Below are 16556 nucleotides of genomic sequence, written 5' to 3' on the forward strand. Positions count from 1 at the left end.
ACTGCCTCTGTTTTTTGCTAGCTCATTTCTTAACCCCTCGCGGTTATCTCGACAAAATGTATTAGTGCTAGAAGGAACTACATACGTACCATTGAATTAAATGAATAGGAACAATGTTCCTTTTAATAATTGGCAGATACATAGTTCTTTCAAGCATAAATATCTCCAATTGCAACAAGAAATCTTTCTCTGATCTTGCATAAGAATGTTCCCATTTCTGGACAGCCTATTATCCACTGAAAAAAGCTATCAAAACAACGAAGACTACAGCTTTACAAAAACTATTGCTTCCTAAATTATTTACTATCTGAGTCAAATAGATGAGAAAATTCTGTTGTTATAGGGAGGAAAAACGAAAGAAATGCATGATGGAAGTATTTTATTTTCACTTTTTTGGAAACTTCGAAGGCCACAAAAGCTGGGTCATAAAAATATAAATCTGTAATTTAATGCATATAATGCCGACTGCAGTACTTTTAATACACGATGGTAACAAATGATACAAAATACAAATATGTGTTCTACCTGCACATTTAAAACAACTGGAAACAACATGAAATCATGGTTAGTTAGTAGTTGGACTAAAACTAGTCAGAACTAGAACCGGTGCTATATTATAACATGACAAAATCAATTCTAAACTTAAAATTTTGAACAAGATGAAGAATTTTTATCTCAGGTTTTATTGAGTCCTTACTGAATAGGTTAACACTCTTGAGTGCGAGAGAAGATCCACCATCTTTACTCTTGTACTTACATTCAATGCTTAACTGAAGACAGCTAATGTTCTGTCCCACTCTTAAAGTGCATTAACTATTTGGCCTGGATTCTATTCCGGGAATTTCTACTTCCTCAGCCCATGAGCCATGACTTCTATACTAGAATTTTAAAATGAGCAGATGAACTAGGAACAGCGAGCAGTCTTGCATCCTCTTCCTCATACTTACTCATATGAGAGATGATCATATTCGCAGTATCCCAATACTGCAACTAGACAGGTCAATTCGTCATCTCTCAGATGTAAGTTGTAATGGCTAATCTTCATTTCCACATGAGCTCCAGAAAGCATAGGATTATACAAAGAGCAAGGCTCACCTGGAAATCGAGATACGCCCTCACATCAGAGGAGCGACAAATTATGAGATCAAATGAGGCTCCTTTTCACCGATTTGCTCAACCTCATGATGTGTGGTTGACATTTTAACAAGTGCGGAAAATGAGTGGAAAAATAATTCAACTATGAGAGGGAATTACATCACTGTACATATGGCATCTCTGATCAACAGAGGCGTTGGGAAACATAGAAACAAGTTTTAACAATTTATAATTTGCTATTTACCAACAACATTAACTACCTACTTGATAAAAGAAATCTTCCAATGTGCAAGATAAGCGTTGAAAATTGCTCTGAGCATTTGAAAGTGCTTGAAAGATTCCTTCAGAGAACTGAGGAGACGAAGTGCATTTTTTGAGCCACACGATTGGTCAATTGTGAAAATGACAGTGATAAATCAAAATTTATTGTCACTGCTCGTATTATTCTGATAGACAGTTTAGAGTTATGCTGTAAAGGTTCTTCTTAAAACAATTTTGAGGTGGACGCCTTAAAATCAAACGCAAATAAACGAGTATCTCCCATTGAACTCGAGTAGATGGTCAAATTCGGAGACCACATATCTTGAGAGCAGGGTTCTAAAATTTTTACTCCCACTTACTTTTTTAGAGAAAAAATGTTCACTTTGCACCTTAAGATTTTCGCAGAATACTCTTCGATTAGAGAAGGAAAATCACAGAAATTTTAAAAGAACTCAGTTAATTAGTCTCAGTATTAAAGTGTGAGGAAACCCAGATATGTAGTCTCTTAGGTTAGCCATTAACATGTGATGAATAGGAGAAAAATTCTCAGTCATTTTCTGTTACAACAGCAAGAACAGTTGAGAAGACAGTTGCAGAAAAATCTGGACCGATGGATTTCTGTACTTTGGGGAACAAAAGGAAGAGAAAATTAAAAGTAAAATTTTGAAGCTCATACCTAAATAATTTCTCGCATTCTGATAATTTCAATTGCACAGTATTAGCAGCTGCAGAGATGCCGGGTCTGATTTTTATATATCTCGGTCTAGATATTCTGGACTACTGACAAAGGTAGGTGAACTTATAATTCAGAGACCGATGGTAACAGAGTACAGAATGGAACTCGAGAGACACTCACGACTGGAGCGTCAAAAATTACCACAATTTTTAATCATTCAAGTTGCTCCAAACACATGTCCCAGAACCGAATTTTGTTGGCTATGGTCGACCGCACGTTGAAAAACCTGACTTCTAAATTTAACTAAAAGTCGGGACATTGATTTGCTACATTCAAGCCGTGCAAAGTTGAGCATTTTTTACAGCAAGCTTGAGCCATCCTTTGTTCGTTGACGGTGCAAACCATTAATTATAGATTAAATGTCAAAGTAGCTATTCTTGCCACAACTTTTAGCCGTAGATACACTAATCAACACAATTCCGCCTGGAGCTTCTTTGAATAAATAATGAGAACTGAGAAGAAGCAAATTGCTCAAACAAGCCATGTTGAAACATAAACCCTCAGGCTTTACAGCAGAGCTAGATATAATGAATGCATTTCTAAGTATAGAACTAAGTATGATACGCACTTGAGGTATCGTGTGAGCTCCCTTAGTACATTATAAATAAATCATACCCAAAATAAAAGCTAAAAAAATGATTAAAAAACAAACTTACTAGTAATAATACAAGGTTAACTATTAAAAACATAAAAAAAATTACAAATCATTATACCTGTGGTTGAAATAAATTACCTTCAATGGAAAATATGGATTCCGGCATAAAAAAAGAAGGAAATAACTTTGCGCAAAGGTTACCAGGAGGAGTAAAACAGAGATTGACCTTCTCCTGGATACGGCAAGAAAAACCTAAGTAGCTTATCTACTGAATTGATGAATGGATTCTTAACATTCAAAACTGACTCCAGGTGTTTGCAGTCCTGTGAGTCCTAGATGAACCTTTCCTTTCTGTATGTAGAATGATCTTGATGAATAAACAATGATGCAAAATGAAATCTATTGATGAGAACTTCTTGCTGCAAAATTCAACAGTTAATTTTTGAGTTCTGCTTGAAAATATCCCACCCGTTCTTAAGAGAAAAGTAAATAATATTTTCAGGACAATTTTGTAGTGACAAATCAGCGATTTACAAACTGCCTCCATAATTTCTTAAACCTGAGACGAAAAATCTTTACGAAGCATCTGATTAAAAAAATAATACACACATAAGAGTAGCTTTAAGCAAAAGGATCGCAAATAACATTTTTGGAAAAATCAACCCATTCATAATTTCAATATGCTTGGGAGGAGCTTGTGATGGAGAAAAATTCAGGGTAAAACTTAAAAATGTAAAACTTAAAAAATTGCAGAGCACATAGGGAGAAATGGGACTGCCAAGCAAGTTTCCTACCATATCTAGAGACAGAAAAAACATTCTCTAGAATAATGCCTGAATATAGCCTCCTAAATTTAAAAAATAAATAATGATACATTCTTGTGCGTGATTCATAATGTGAATGAATTCAAAATAAAAAAAAAAATAAGATAAATAGATTAACCGATACCAATGTCAATCAATGAATATGATACTGAGATAATGGATACTTCTGTAAAATACAGATCCCACAAATAAGAGATTTGCATGATTGCTGACAATAGAATTTTGACGGGATACAGAAAATAAAGTTCGAATATAATGGCATAGCACTGATAAAAACAAAAGCCAAAAAGTCGATTACAGAATTTCTGATAAGAACAAAGCAGAGGACACTATTGGGATGTTACAACAATCCATACCTAGTAAATAAATTTGTAAATAACAAGGTTCTCCAAAATGAACCCTTTCTGACGATACTGAGCAAATTCTTTGTTCTTGAAAGTTGGAAAACAAATTGTGCATTCAAAGTGGATGTAAAATTTCAGAAAATAATTTGTTAAAAATAAAATTGTATGTGAACACTTCATTGATTCGAATATCTATCAAAGAAACATGTTGCCTAAAAAAATGTATACAGGTTTCAGGGAGGGTGGTAAAAATACTTGCTTACTACCACTGCAAAATGATAAAAAACATAGCTTTGGAGAAATTACAGATTTAAGAGAGCGTTCATTTCTCACTCAACCAGTTTTGGACTAGAAATTGAATTATTCTGTCTCTCTTACTAAAAAAAAAGAAATAGTTCTTCCAGAAAACATTACATTTTGTCCTGCTGTAAACTTAATGGTGAATCTTGCCATGAAAACATAAAGTGGGAGTAGTTTTTTTGATGAAATATTCATGTTGGGCCTGCGATTCACGCTTTGCAGACATAAACAACATTTCAGGCGAGAATGGGACACTAAATGAGGAAAATTACAGCAAAACCCAATGAATTCTCATCAAAATTACATACATAATACAACTTACATGCGAGGAATTCTAAAATCCAATTCCCAGAGAGAAAAAGTTACCAACAATTAACATTAAAATCGCTTAGTTCAAACTTCCTGCCAGCAGGATGAGCAAAAAATCAATGTAAGAGAAAATGACCATTGAGAATCTATTTGTGCATTCTAAAATTACCCGAGTCAGGTTTTACAGAGCTTCTTCTTTCTCTGATTAATTCTGTATTGAAAACTTATTTAAAAAAAAAAATAAATAAATAAATAAATAAAACATAAAAAAAGAAACACAAAGGGAACAATTTAAATGTGAAACTTGTTGAAATTGATCCGATGCAGTTTGACTAACATGTACTTGCGTTTGTTGTCAAGAAAAGTTACCGAATGCCAGACATAGAAAAATTAGGGACTCGCTCTTGAGTGAGTTATCAAAATTTTCAAAATGTGCTCATCAGTTCCATGTAATAGTTAGATGAGGAACCATAGATGTTTGAGCTCGTATTTTATTCTTGTCTCGCAATTCATTCTAGAAAACTTTGGCAAAATTATGAAAAATGCTCTCTGGAAAATAATGCAAGCGTACTTAAAAATAAAGTTTTTGAGGTAAAATGGACTATTAGACAAGGCGTGAACAAGGAGAAAGCATAAACATGTTTTCTCTTCATAATCTTATGCAGAGAAAAATTCACGGAACAGGAAGTTCCGTGATTGGAAATCAACTACTAAATGCTATAGCAATACGTATTTTTTTCACACGTCATAAGCAAGTCAGATCATACAAATGACATCATTTGTACTTTCCATTTCATCAATGTTTTTTGTAAATACTTATATCTTGTTTAGGAATTGATTTCCAGCGTGCGCGCAGTGTGATGTGTTTTTCTCGTGAAATTTTAAAGGGAAAACATGTTTCATAGTGCTTCAATTCATATCTTATCCAAGAGGCTTGTTAAGAGTACAGCGGTGTTTCCTAGGAAATGTTATTTCAAGAAATATTATAACAAGATACAAGTGTATTTGCTGTGTACGTAATGTTTCAAAAAATTCTCAGTACTGGGATGATTGGAGATAATATTATGATCAAATCATTTCCTTTGCAGCATTTGAAATAGGTACTAATTGAATGGATGGATTGAACAATGGAGACTTCCAAAAGGATAAAAGAAATAAAAACTTGAGAATGAAAAATAAGCTAAAAACTAAAAAAATTACCCTTAAAATAAAACTGGAGAGAATGAAACTTAAAACATAGAATAAATAATTAATGACTAGATCTAAGGATGACTGATTCACAATGAAATCAGTCGAGACATTTTTTATGTCATCTTTATTGGATTTTGGCGTGGCTGGTTTGCTTGTTGTTGATTTGCGGCTGCTTCTTGTTCGTTTTAAAATCATCAGCTAGTATTCGATGTAAAAGCACCACATTCATCACCATGATGATAGAGCAAACTGTGAAAAAAACATCAAGTACAGTTAGACTAGGTAAATCTTGATTGGGATGTAGGCAAAATGTCTACGGACTGTAGAAAAAAATTTCCTGACTTTTCTAGGGTTTCCCTGACCAAAATTGTTTGACTTTTCAGATCAATAATTTGGAATTTAGAACTGAAAATGAAAAGAACATTGTCTAGAAAATAATACCTTGACTTTTATTGGTATTTTTCTTAAAATAAGTATTTTTTACTTTTTTTTTTCATAAAAAATCATTAGAGTATCAAGGCAGTATTTTGGAACCTATTCATTTGTGTTCCTTTTTTTAATTCCTCTTCCTCAAAATATGAGACCAGGGGTGCAGAAAGGTCTTAGCCTTCCCCATTTCGTACTTTGCTATAATTGCATCTCTACATAAAACAACTTTCTTGACAATTTCCTTCCCCAAAAGTAGCGCGCTTAGAAGTTTCCTTCCCCAAAAGCGGCAAAAAAAGAAGCCTTCCTTGAATTTTACAGTCTTCTCTAATTCTCACGCACTCATGATTGCTTGAATGAGAACATTCTGCACCCCTAAAACTGCAATGAAATAATGTATTGACTTGCTTGAAGGCTGAAACAATTACGCCTCAATCGTTAAATAAAGCTCTTGCACAGCGTCAGGGATTTGCGATTTTAATATTTTTTTAATAAAAGTTGGCAAAAAACACAAATGCCACTTTCTCCTGTAATGAACTCCAAAGCTTAAAAAAAGCTCTGAAAGCTGAGGCTGTAATCCTCCTTGTTATGATAAAAGTCCACTTCTACATCCAGTCAAACTCTGCGCGCAGATAGGGAGCAAATACGTTAGCAGGTTTGCTGTGATTCTAATCTTGGAGTCCCTAAGCGAAGTGGCAACCCTGCTAAAGTATTTGCTCCCTATCCGTGCATGGAGAGTGTAGAAATGGATACAGAGGTGGAGTTTGAGCATAGCAAGGAGGATCCCTCATCATTACAACCTCAAATTGGAGAGATTTTTTTGAGCTTGAGAGTTTGTTTCCGAAAAAACCAGTGACACCATCGCACTTCTCGTAAAATTTAACTGAAAGAAAGGTACTTAAATCGCAAAATCCTGACGCTTGCAAAAGCAGTATTGTTATTGGCCATAGATAATCTTCTGAAAATACGTATAAAGGTGAGTTAAAAAAAAAAAAATTACCCAAATCATACATTCGACCCCTTCATCCATGATTTCTATCTTCCCTTGCCCCAAACTTTTTTTATGGAATCAGACACAGTAAGATTAACTACACATGAAGTACTCAACTATGTGTCATTGTATTTAAACTGTTCTCAAGGAACTGCATCCTCTGAATAAACCTTCAGAGAGTTATCATGCAGAAAGTTCTGAGTTTTTAATGTGTGATTTTGGTTGGAAACATATTTCTATGAATTTTTGCAACTGTCGGAGAGCCTTAGTGGCAGGCATCTTTAAATCGGATGGAATGAGTTAGAGAGAAACAAAGTAAGACATAAAAATATAACTTACGTGCACTGGCAATATAAAAGGCAGTTTTAGTCATGTCTTTGTGTTCCCTATTCAGTACAACCCACCGGGTCATCCAGCCAAGGGTTAAAATTCTAAAAAGTACAAATGTACCTGCAAAAATCAGAACGAAGCAAAATGAATCAATGCGAGACAAAATTTGTTGAAAAACCTCCGTATGGGTAAGAAAAATTTACGAGCAAAGTATTATGCTTTCCATAGTAAACGGAAAAATCTTTCAACAGCAATGTGTTGCTATGGCTGTGTGATTTATCCTCTCTGTAAGAAGAGTATTCCCCGTCAACTCCAAGCACAAAAATGAGAGAGCCAATGCATATATTGTTAGGTTTTGAATCAGATGCCACACAAAATAGCTTTGTTCACAGCTCGTTAAAGGGCAATAATCCTCTATGTAATCTGGTTCTTGATAACACCCATGAATGCAATAAAATGCCACTTCATTAACTCAACTGGACACCTACCTCATATTAGCTTGATAAATGATTGAGGCTATTAGATACCCTCATTTAGGTTTAATAATCCATAATGTTCCACGATTCATTGAGTATTTCACAATTTCAGGCAATTGAATGAGAGCATTAAATCAGATAGGTGTACATTACGTTCCAGGTTTAAATAAAAAAATCCAAGGCCTTAAAATTAAAGGGTCAAAATGACACTTCTATCTTTTGTAATTTTCTTTAGAAAGCCCCACCCCCCCCCCCCTCTTTTTCACTGCTCACAAAAGTATAGTAAGCTTCTACTAAATATAATTTCATCAAAACAAGTGGCAAGGAATTTTTTTTTTCCAGTTCTGCTAATTTGGTATAAAGTACCCCACAAATTTTAAAACTGCCTTGCCGTCATTCATAATTCTTGGAAAGGGTTTTCTAAATTCCTTCATCTTCTGTTTCTCTGACTACTTTTGCTTTGACTCCAAGATTTTTAGATTCTCTGACATTTCAATACTTCCACTTAGATTTTTTCCTTTGATTTGCGCTTGCTTCTGCTGAACGCTGCTGACAAAATTCCCTGATTATCCTTGAATTTTCCAAGTTGCTATAATGCCCTGACTTTCCTAGTTTTCTAGACCACCAGCATAGAGAAAAAAAAGGAGGTGTTTGCATTTTGGGCATCTTGGAATTTTTTGATGATTTGATGACGTAGGTTGGTACAGCGACGTCCCCTTCACGCTAAACGTCGCTGTACCGACCTACGTCATCAAATCATCAAAAAATTCCAAGATGCCTGAAATGCAAACACCTCCTTTTTTTTCTCTATGGACCATCAGGAACCCAGTTTGACCAGCCTTGTACCTTGTGAAATGTAGAATTATGCTACTTTTTAATAGATTTCTGTGATGATTTCTACATTGATGAGAGTATGGAGAGTATCTACAAAAAAACTTACCTAGATTGACTACGTTATTTACGTGGTATGATATACTTTTTGTATCAGCTTTTGCTAACTTCATCAATGTCCTGAGATGAAGGAATATACTGTTGACTTCTATCAGCAGTCCAACTAAGGTGATACCCATATACTTGAGTGAAGATAAGGGTACTGTATACCCAATGAGGACCTGAAAATAAAAAATTGATGTTTACAATAATTGAGAATGAGTTGACTTTATTACTTACAGAAGAAAGTGAATCGATGTTAGTTTACTCACACGGCCTTCAGGCCTTCAATTGAATGCTTTTACATAAATGAGTTTAATTTCCATAAATAAATAAAGCAGCTCCAAAGCAGATTAAAAGTAATTTTTTTTTCTGCTCATGATAGCTTCGGCAAAAATATTAGTTTTAATTTTTCTCAAGTCATCATCCTCGGGGTTTTAGAACTCTCTATTCATTAGACTTCTTTCAGGTAATAATTTAGGAGATGAAAAATGAGCTAGTACTTAGCTTAAAATAACTTATTTCATTTTCTATGAATGATTCAATTTTTTCAAGTTCCATTAGTCAGGAGATTAGGAGATTCCTCAGACGAATTTCTCTTTCAACAATGTATCATTAGTTACCAACATTGAATATATAATTAGGTGCAACTTTTAAGTTGCTTTGACTCTCTTTAAAATAATTTTGACTTATAAATAGCACAAAAAATTCGTGCATGTTTACAACTGTCTCACTGACAGGTATGCGCATAACAAAGTAGTGCAGATAGACTTATCTGCGGTTACCAGCTTACCTCAGGGTCAAAATTCTATTTTCTTCTCAACGAATATCTCTTTTCTTCCTTTTTTTTTTTTTTTTTTTTTAATTTACCTATCCACAAAAAGCACAGTTGAGGGTAACTTCGGTTCTTTTGACCTAATTTCAATCAATAAAAAGAGAGAAAAGCTGCAGGTGACTTGCAATTCTACAAAATAAGACTAGTATAAATTGGGAGAGTCTCAATGCTGAGATTAAATTATTTTAAGTCGTTCAATATTTCAAGCTTTGCTCAAGGATGCCAGATGCCAACTGTGCACGTGATTCGGTTTCTTGCCTGACAGCCAAATTTCAGATTTGCCTCAAAGCAAAATGTCCGATTTTATGGTAAAATGCCTGATTTCACCGGAAAATGTGCAATTTGCTCCAGCCCCTCCAGAGATGAGAAAAAAAAGAGGAGAAAAAAGAGGATCATCACTAAAGAAAATGTCCTTTTAACCCAAGGCTAGTCTCACATTTGCCGCGACTTAATTTTTCTAACTAAGGAACTTCGAAAATATAAAAAAAGAAAAAAGGGACTCAAATTTTTAGGGGAAAAGGGACGGAGTCTTCAAATAAAAATATTAAATACTTACAACAATATGATGGAATAAAATTTCAAAGCCACCTTCTTCCCAGTGATTAGCCATGTCTATGAAGTCGTAAATAAAATACCCTGAAAGTTAAAATAAAGAAGATGAAACCAGTGAAAAGGGTTGGTAAAGCAAAAATATCAGCAGAGGTAAAAATTCTCACATATTTGACATTGGGTAGATAAACAAATGTTCATTTCATCCTAAAAATGAACAAATAGTTTTCAGATCATGTTCAATGATTTTTCTTCCTGTTTTAAATAAATACAGAATCCATCTTTTATTTAGCATAAGGGAAATTATACGCTCACTACTGTCCCATGCACAAATGAAATTATAACCCGATGGGTGGGCAAGTGCTTAAAATTACTTATACTCCCTATAGTAGAGCCCTGGTTATTGCAGCCATGGTAACTTGTAAAAGAGACACTTGGTAACACAACGATAACTTGTAAAAGTTCATAGGCCAAACTCTTAGTAATACTTCATAATAAATGAATGGGGAAAATGAGGTAAAAGAGAAAAAATTAATATACTAACCGTTTGATAAGCACATACACATGTGTGCGGAGAAAGAATATGTAGAGATTAGATCCTGTCGCATATCCGGAACTTGCCAAAAGCTGAAAAAAGGAGAATAAAATGATAATTTCAATGAACATTGCGGAATAATATGTTTCAACAGGCAAAATATGCAAATTTAAGTGCCTTTCCGTTTTGGAACGTAACTGATCTTAACATGCTCCATCACAAGGACAAGAAATTTCTGCACCTCTGCATGCATAAGCAAGAATTTGTGGCTAAAGAGGCAATACTTCCTCATAAATAAGTTGCTTCCTTCGTTCTAGATACCAATCAACCCTTCAATGAGGGATTGTAGGGCAATTCAACGCGGATGCACTTGTCAGTAACAGATTTCTGCAAATATTTTTTGAGTTGAAATTACATTACCCCTGGTGCATATTGTTATCATCAATGTCCTTGACTTTAAATTTGGTGTCTTTTTCCTCGAGCATGAGGAAATCATAGGTAACAGGAGGCAAATGCTAAAAAGATCCTAAAATTCAGGCCCTTTAATTCCTCATTGCTTTTTAGCAAACGAGTAATTGTGAAATCAATAAGTACTTGAGTACTGTTCCATACACGTAACTGACTTGGTTACCTATGTAAAATCCTTTATCATTTCATAGAAATGAGGAAGTCTACAACTGTAGCACAGTCTCTGCTTGAGAAAAACTGGATCTATCTAAACACTGAAATGCACAGAAATGGCATCAGGAAGATAATACAGCTCTTCTAGTCACCTAGGCTTCTTCCAGGATTATCGTCTCATTCTCAGCGAAGTCTAAATAAGAATCATTATTACAGGGTTCATCTAATGACAGTCATTTAAGCTCATGTTTGCTGAATCATCTTCACCAAGGTGATTGAAAAAACACCTGGTCTCTTATCAAAACGTGCGAGCTGATGATAAACAATGACTCATCCTGGGCGAAAAGAAAACATTGCACCATTCCTTCACTGGCAGAAAATTCATGAATTGTGGGTCTGTTCGAGGCATTACACTTCACTTTCATTGAAATTTAAATTGCATGAGTGAAAACAAAAACAATAGGAAACCTGTTTAGTGATAAGAACTCTGTTTATACTTCGCTCAGCCCTAACCTGACTCGCCCTGAATATTTTAACGGTCATGTAGAGAAGATCAGTGAAAGATCCAAAGATATCAGCTAATATTGGCTGCATGTGTAGAAAATTCAGCATTATTTAATAGAAAGGGATGGACAGACTCACCAAAATAGGGCCCACATCCCTGTGATGAAGGAATGTATGAGGGAGTTGGCAATGTTGATCCACTCCCATTCACTTTTCTTCGAGTGCCTCGCATTCTTGGGCACGAACCTTGGAAGGATCCATCGATTATTTCCATAGAAAACAAGAGCACTAAAAATGGATAAGAGGTAGCTATTCGTAAAGTCTTGGTAAGTTTCTAGAGACATAGTTAGAGTAAATTACTAAAGTATTGAGCAAGCCGATTGGGACACACCGAATTTAACACTTGGATGCCACTGCGGATTTGACAACAGACTTATGAAATCATGTGTAACTAACTGTAATGTGATCCGCGAGACTGAAAGATTACTTCAGCGAACTTCAGGCCAAGGACGAATGCCGCTGATGGCGATGAAAAGTAAAGCACAGAGCACAGAGTGAGAAAAGAGTTAGCAACTTATCAAAAGCTTCTCGGCACTCAGCGTGAGAGGTGTGACGCGCTCGGAATTTTTTCCTCAACTGACAATATGCTGTTGCTAAATGAGACTCAAGTATTTCAGTTTTTCTTGTCATGCGCAGTGCAATCTGACAACGCTGTTCGAGTGCCGCGAGTGCTCGATAACGGTCAGCCTTGATTGGCTGGGTGTCAGTGTCACACGTCGACGAACCAATCAGATACCGATTCGGCGAACAAGTTCCGATTCCCCTCGCTTCCGTAGAGCGCGAAAATCTTCAGTTTTATTGCAATTTATTTCAATAGAAAGCCGGCAAATCTATAGGGGGCGGCAAATTTTGCAATTTTTTTAAATGTAGGTATAAATGGACCGAGTTTAACAGAAAGGAACCAAGCCACATCAGCTGTTGCCAAAATTAACTGGGCAATCCAATTTTTTATGAAAGAACGTTTGTGCGGATTTCTGTGAAAATGATAAGGAATTTGCTTTGTACTATGGAGAAAATTCACTGAAATTTGCACGAAAATCCGCACAACTGTTTTCATGTAAAAAACTAAATTGCCCAATTAAATTTGGCAATAGCTGATGTGGCTTGGTTCCTTTCTGTTTAACTCGGTCCAAATACAATTCGGATTTAGAAAAAAAATTACAAACGAGAAAAGGCGACAAAATCTATAATTTTCTGAGAGTACAGTAATTTCTACTTTTGTCATCTTTCAGTGATACAAGAGGCAGCACCTTTAATTAGTTGAGTTAGGAGAGAAATTAAACACACAATTTGGCCTGGAACGGCGAGACTTAGGGAGAAATGATGACGATGACTTGAAGGAGAAGCCCTCGGCGCGGCGATCGGCATGTAACACATATTAGCGCCTACAAGACTGCACGAATACTTCACGCATTGCATCAAACACAGTGCGGGCATTACGGACAGCGTGAGACGCATAGCGCTTACAAGACTGCGTGAATACTTCACGCATTGCGTCAAACACAGTGCGGTCTGCGAGACGCGGCGGCGGAAATTAAAATCATTAATCCACATTTATGTTTGTTCTTTCATAATTTTTTCGTTCATTTCTTATGAATGGAAGGCCTTGTCCACATAGGTTTACGAAACTTAACTTTCGCGCAAAGTTCCGTGAACTTTTGCTAGTAGTGTTGACAGGGCTTTCCCAAAAAATGTGTTCTACACTATTCTACACCAGTAAACGCGTCTTATGCACCTCTCCCTCGCTGGCACGTTCATTTGACGGTTTTCATAGATGTTTCAAAACGAAGCGGCCCATGGGCGGCAAGTACGTAAATCCGGCCCTCTGTGAAGGTGCGAATAATTTAATCGAAAGGAACTTTGTGCATAGGATTTGCATACATCATAGTTCCTTTTGATTGTATTCATTTTTATATACTGATTACTTTCGGCGGGAAAAGAAGAAGCAGGGCTTTACTTTCCCCTCTCCAGACTTTACCGCTTCAGTAACTGGTAAAATAATAATGCATGATGCGTGCGTCGAGTCTCGCGTGCGGGTCATGCCGCACAGTGGATGGAGTCAATTCCAAAGGTCGGACATGAAATTTTTGCCCAAAACTGCAAATTTTGATCTTAAATTCGTCACATTTTAACATTCAATGGGTTTCTGAGAGAAGAAAATTTTACGAGGAAACCAACGGTTCAACTTTCAGCACCTCAAAGTTTTGTATAAACGGAGTTGTAAGCGTTTGAAGTTTCCAAATTTTGTCCGACCTCTCCTATTGACTCGATCCACTGTGTGCCGCCTGGCCCGAACCACGAGCCCTCATAATCATGACTAATAAGATTATTAAAGTCTCGCATCCACCCAATTAGTTACCCACATGCTTTTACACGAGGCTGCAAAGGAAGAGGCTACTGTAAAAATTAGAATTGAGATTTCAGGCAGTCTGATATCTCAGTTCTAATTTACGCAGTTTGCGCCCAATAACATCGAGGGGCAACCGAATTTGATGGAATGGATTCAGATCGAGTTTATTATTCACAGAGGTAGGGTCACTGGTTGAAAATTATTTGAGGGATCAAGGACATCTAAAATTACAGTTTTTCTTAATTCTTTGCAGCGGGGTTTTTTTTTTTGGTGCGTATGCATTAAATAGGGAATGGCTCCTAAGGGAATGAGGGACTTCGAAACCATGAAAGTCCGTTTCCTGGGGTCCCGAAGTAGCATTTTTCAACTGAAAAATCGCCATATATTACGATTTCATCGGCGATATATTGCGATTTTATCGGCGATAAAGTCGCTAGGATCATCAACATCTAAGCGATTAGGTATGCTCGATCTTGTTGCAGCAGAATCGCGACTTTATCACCCGGCAATTTATCACGATATTATCGAATTAAAAATCGGGATTTACGGCGATTTAATCTCGATTTTATCGACGCAAATTGATCGCAATTTTATCGAATTAAAAATTGCTATACGTAGCGATTTAATCACTGTATGTAAAATAAGAAACAAGAAAAAAGGTCTATAAATATGTTTTTTTAACTGAACAAGTTCAATATATTAGCATGTCAACATGGGATCACTTTTGAAATCAATTTTTGAAACGACTTTTGGGTAGAATAAGACACAGAGGGGCTCCTTATGCCAATATCTCAGCCAAAATTTGAGCAGCACATTCAATGATGTGGACAATAACGCCTTGATACAACTATTCGTACTCTTAGGATGCGCGTGTTGCATATATAAAAATTGAAGGCGCTACGGTCACCCTAGACCACGAAGCAGTGCACGCAGCTATGCGGTGTGTGGCGCACCGGCACAAATAAGCGTTACATGAAATTTTCGAATGAAAACTGTAAGGACAGGAGAGGAAAGGATGTTTTGGCTCAATTTCAGTTATCAGGATATTATATTTTACCGCCTCGATCACCGCGAGGCGTGACTGCGTGCGTCACTGCGAGAGTGCGAGCACTACTGCTTCATGAACCATGGGTTAGAATGCCGAAGCGCCTTCAATTTTTGGCATGCAACACGGACGTCCATAGAACCCGAATAGTTGCATCAAGACGTCAGTGCTGATATCATTGTCCTCTGCTCGTACAGCAGTATTGACGCTTTAGGTAAAACCGCCGTATGAACGCTGGCGAGTTGACGAATTTTTTCCGATGATATACGAATTTCTGGGACAACTTGTAAGCTCTTTCTTATTAAACTTTTAGAGATTTTATGCGCAGTTTAACCTAATGATTCAGAAAATTTAAAGGAAATGTATTCCAAACTTTCTTTAAAAATAGAGATTTATCAGAAGAAAAACGGCAACGTCTGGATCTTTATACGATGTTTTTCCGTCGCGGCAAACTTGCTTTGGACGGCTGTCATATAGGGCTGGCACTGGTGGTCTGGGACACCTTGCATAAACTTTGCAACGCTATATCATGCCTCTGATCGTTTATCGTAGTATCGACAACAGTCTCAATCCCGAGTAACATCAACTGATGAAATTGTGCTCCAAAATATAAAAACAGACGGATTAAAGTTATTTTTATAATGAACAACTTCAAAAGAATAGCACTTTTAACAGGAAAAAAATTCAAACGTTGCAGCAATGCATCATCGCTGCCAAGATGAGCTTTGAACTTAAGCTGAAACTGTCCCCTGGTAAAAATTGGCAGTAGAATCTGTGTTCCAAAATACCATAGACCTACAGCCGGCTGTAAGATTTCCAATAGCTTCTATAGCCGGCTACGCAATTTCTTATAGCCTTTTATGGCCGATGGCGATTAAGCAACTCACAGCCAGGCGATAAAGTGTATGCTAAATGTTACTAATTACGGATGCTAGGACTTTGTGAGTTTTTGGAATACTGCTCTCTTTTTGGGCCATAGTATCTTGATTTATTTTGCGAGGAAAGCTCCGTACTTTTGAAGGATGCCTGTCATTCTTAATATATTAGAGCGCCTTCAGTTTCGTATGATACTGTGCAATACCTCTGGTGTGAAATAGTTGCTTCAAGCGCCGTGGCACGCTGCTGCGCGACAGGCGGGCAGCCAGTGCGAAACGCGTATTGGCGCCTACAAACCTAACAGGGATACTTCACGCGTTGCGCAATGCGTGAAGTATCCCTGTTAGGTTTGTAGGCGCCAGTGCGTCGCCGC

At 36.6% G+C, this 16556-nt stretch overlaps 1 protein-coding gene across 1 annotated transcript; it reads right to left on the minus strand.

The window, feature by feature from the left end:
• Positions 1-362: 362 nt before the first annotated feature.
• Positions 363-12488, minus strand: LOC109030287 (TLC domain-containing protein 2). The gene is made up of 6 exons (XM_019041172.2): positions 11991-12488; positions 10737-10819; positions 10200-10279; positions 8819-8990; positions 7412-7522; positions 363-5904 (listed from the first exon to the last, which is right to left on the minus strand). The coding sequence occupies exons 1-6, from the start codon at positions 12194-12196 to the stop codon at positions 5780-5782; spliced, it is 777 nt and encodes a 258-aa protein (XP_018896717.1). The 5' UTR covers positions 12197-12488; the 3' UTR covers positions 363-5779.
• Between the last annotated feature and the right edge of the window lie 4068 nt (positions 12489-16556).

This window comes from Bemisia tabaci, chromosome 8 (genome assembly GCF_918797505.1).
Source record: "Bemisia tabaci chromosome 8, PGI_BMITA_v3".
NCBI classification, from domain to species: Eukaryota; Metazoa; Arthropoda; class Insecta; order Hemiptera; family Aleyrodidae; genus Bemisia; species Bemisia tabaci.

Excerpts from the sequence above, each read along its gene's own strand:
- LOC109030287 (XM_019041172.2), bottom strand. The coding sequence starts at position 12,196 with ATGTCTCTAGAAACTTACCAAGACTTTACGAATAGCTACCTCTTATCC. Across the intron at positions 10,280-10,736 it reads GTGTATGTGCTTATCAAACG|GGTATTTTATTTACGACTTC; the intron begins GTTAGTATATTA and ends TTTAACTTTCAG. Across the intron at positions 5,905-7,411 it reads CTTTTATATTGCCAGTGCAC|TTTGCTCTATCATCATGGTG; the intron begins GTAAGTTATATT and ends TTTTTTTCACAG.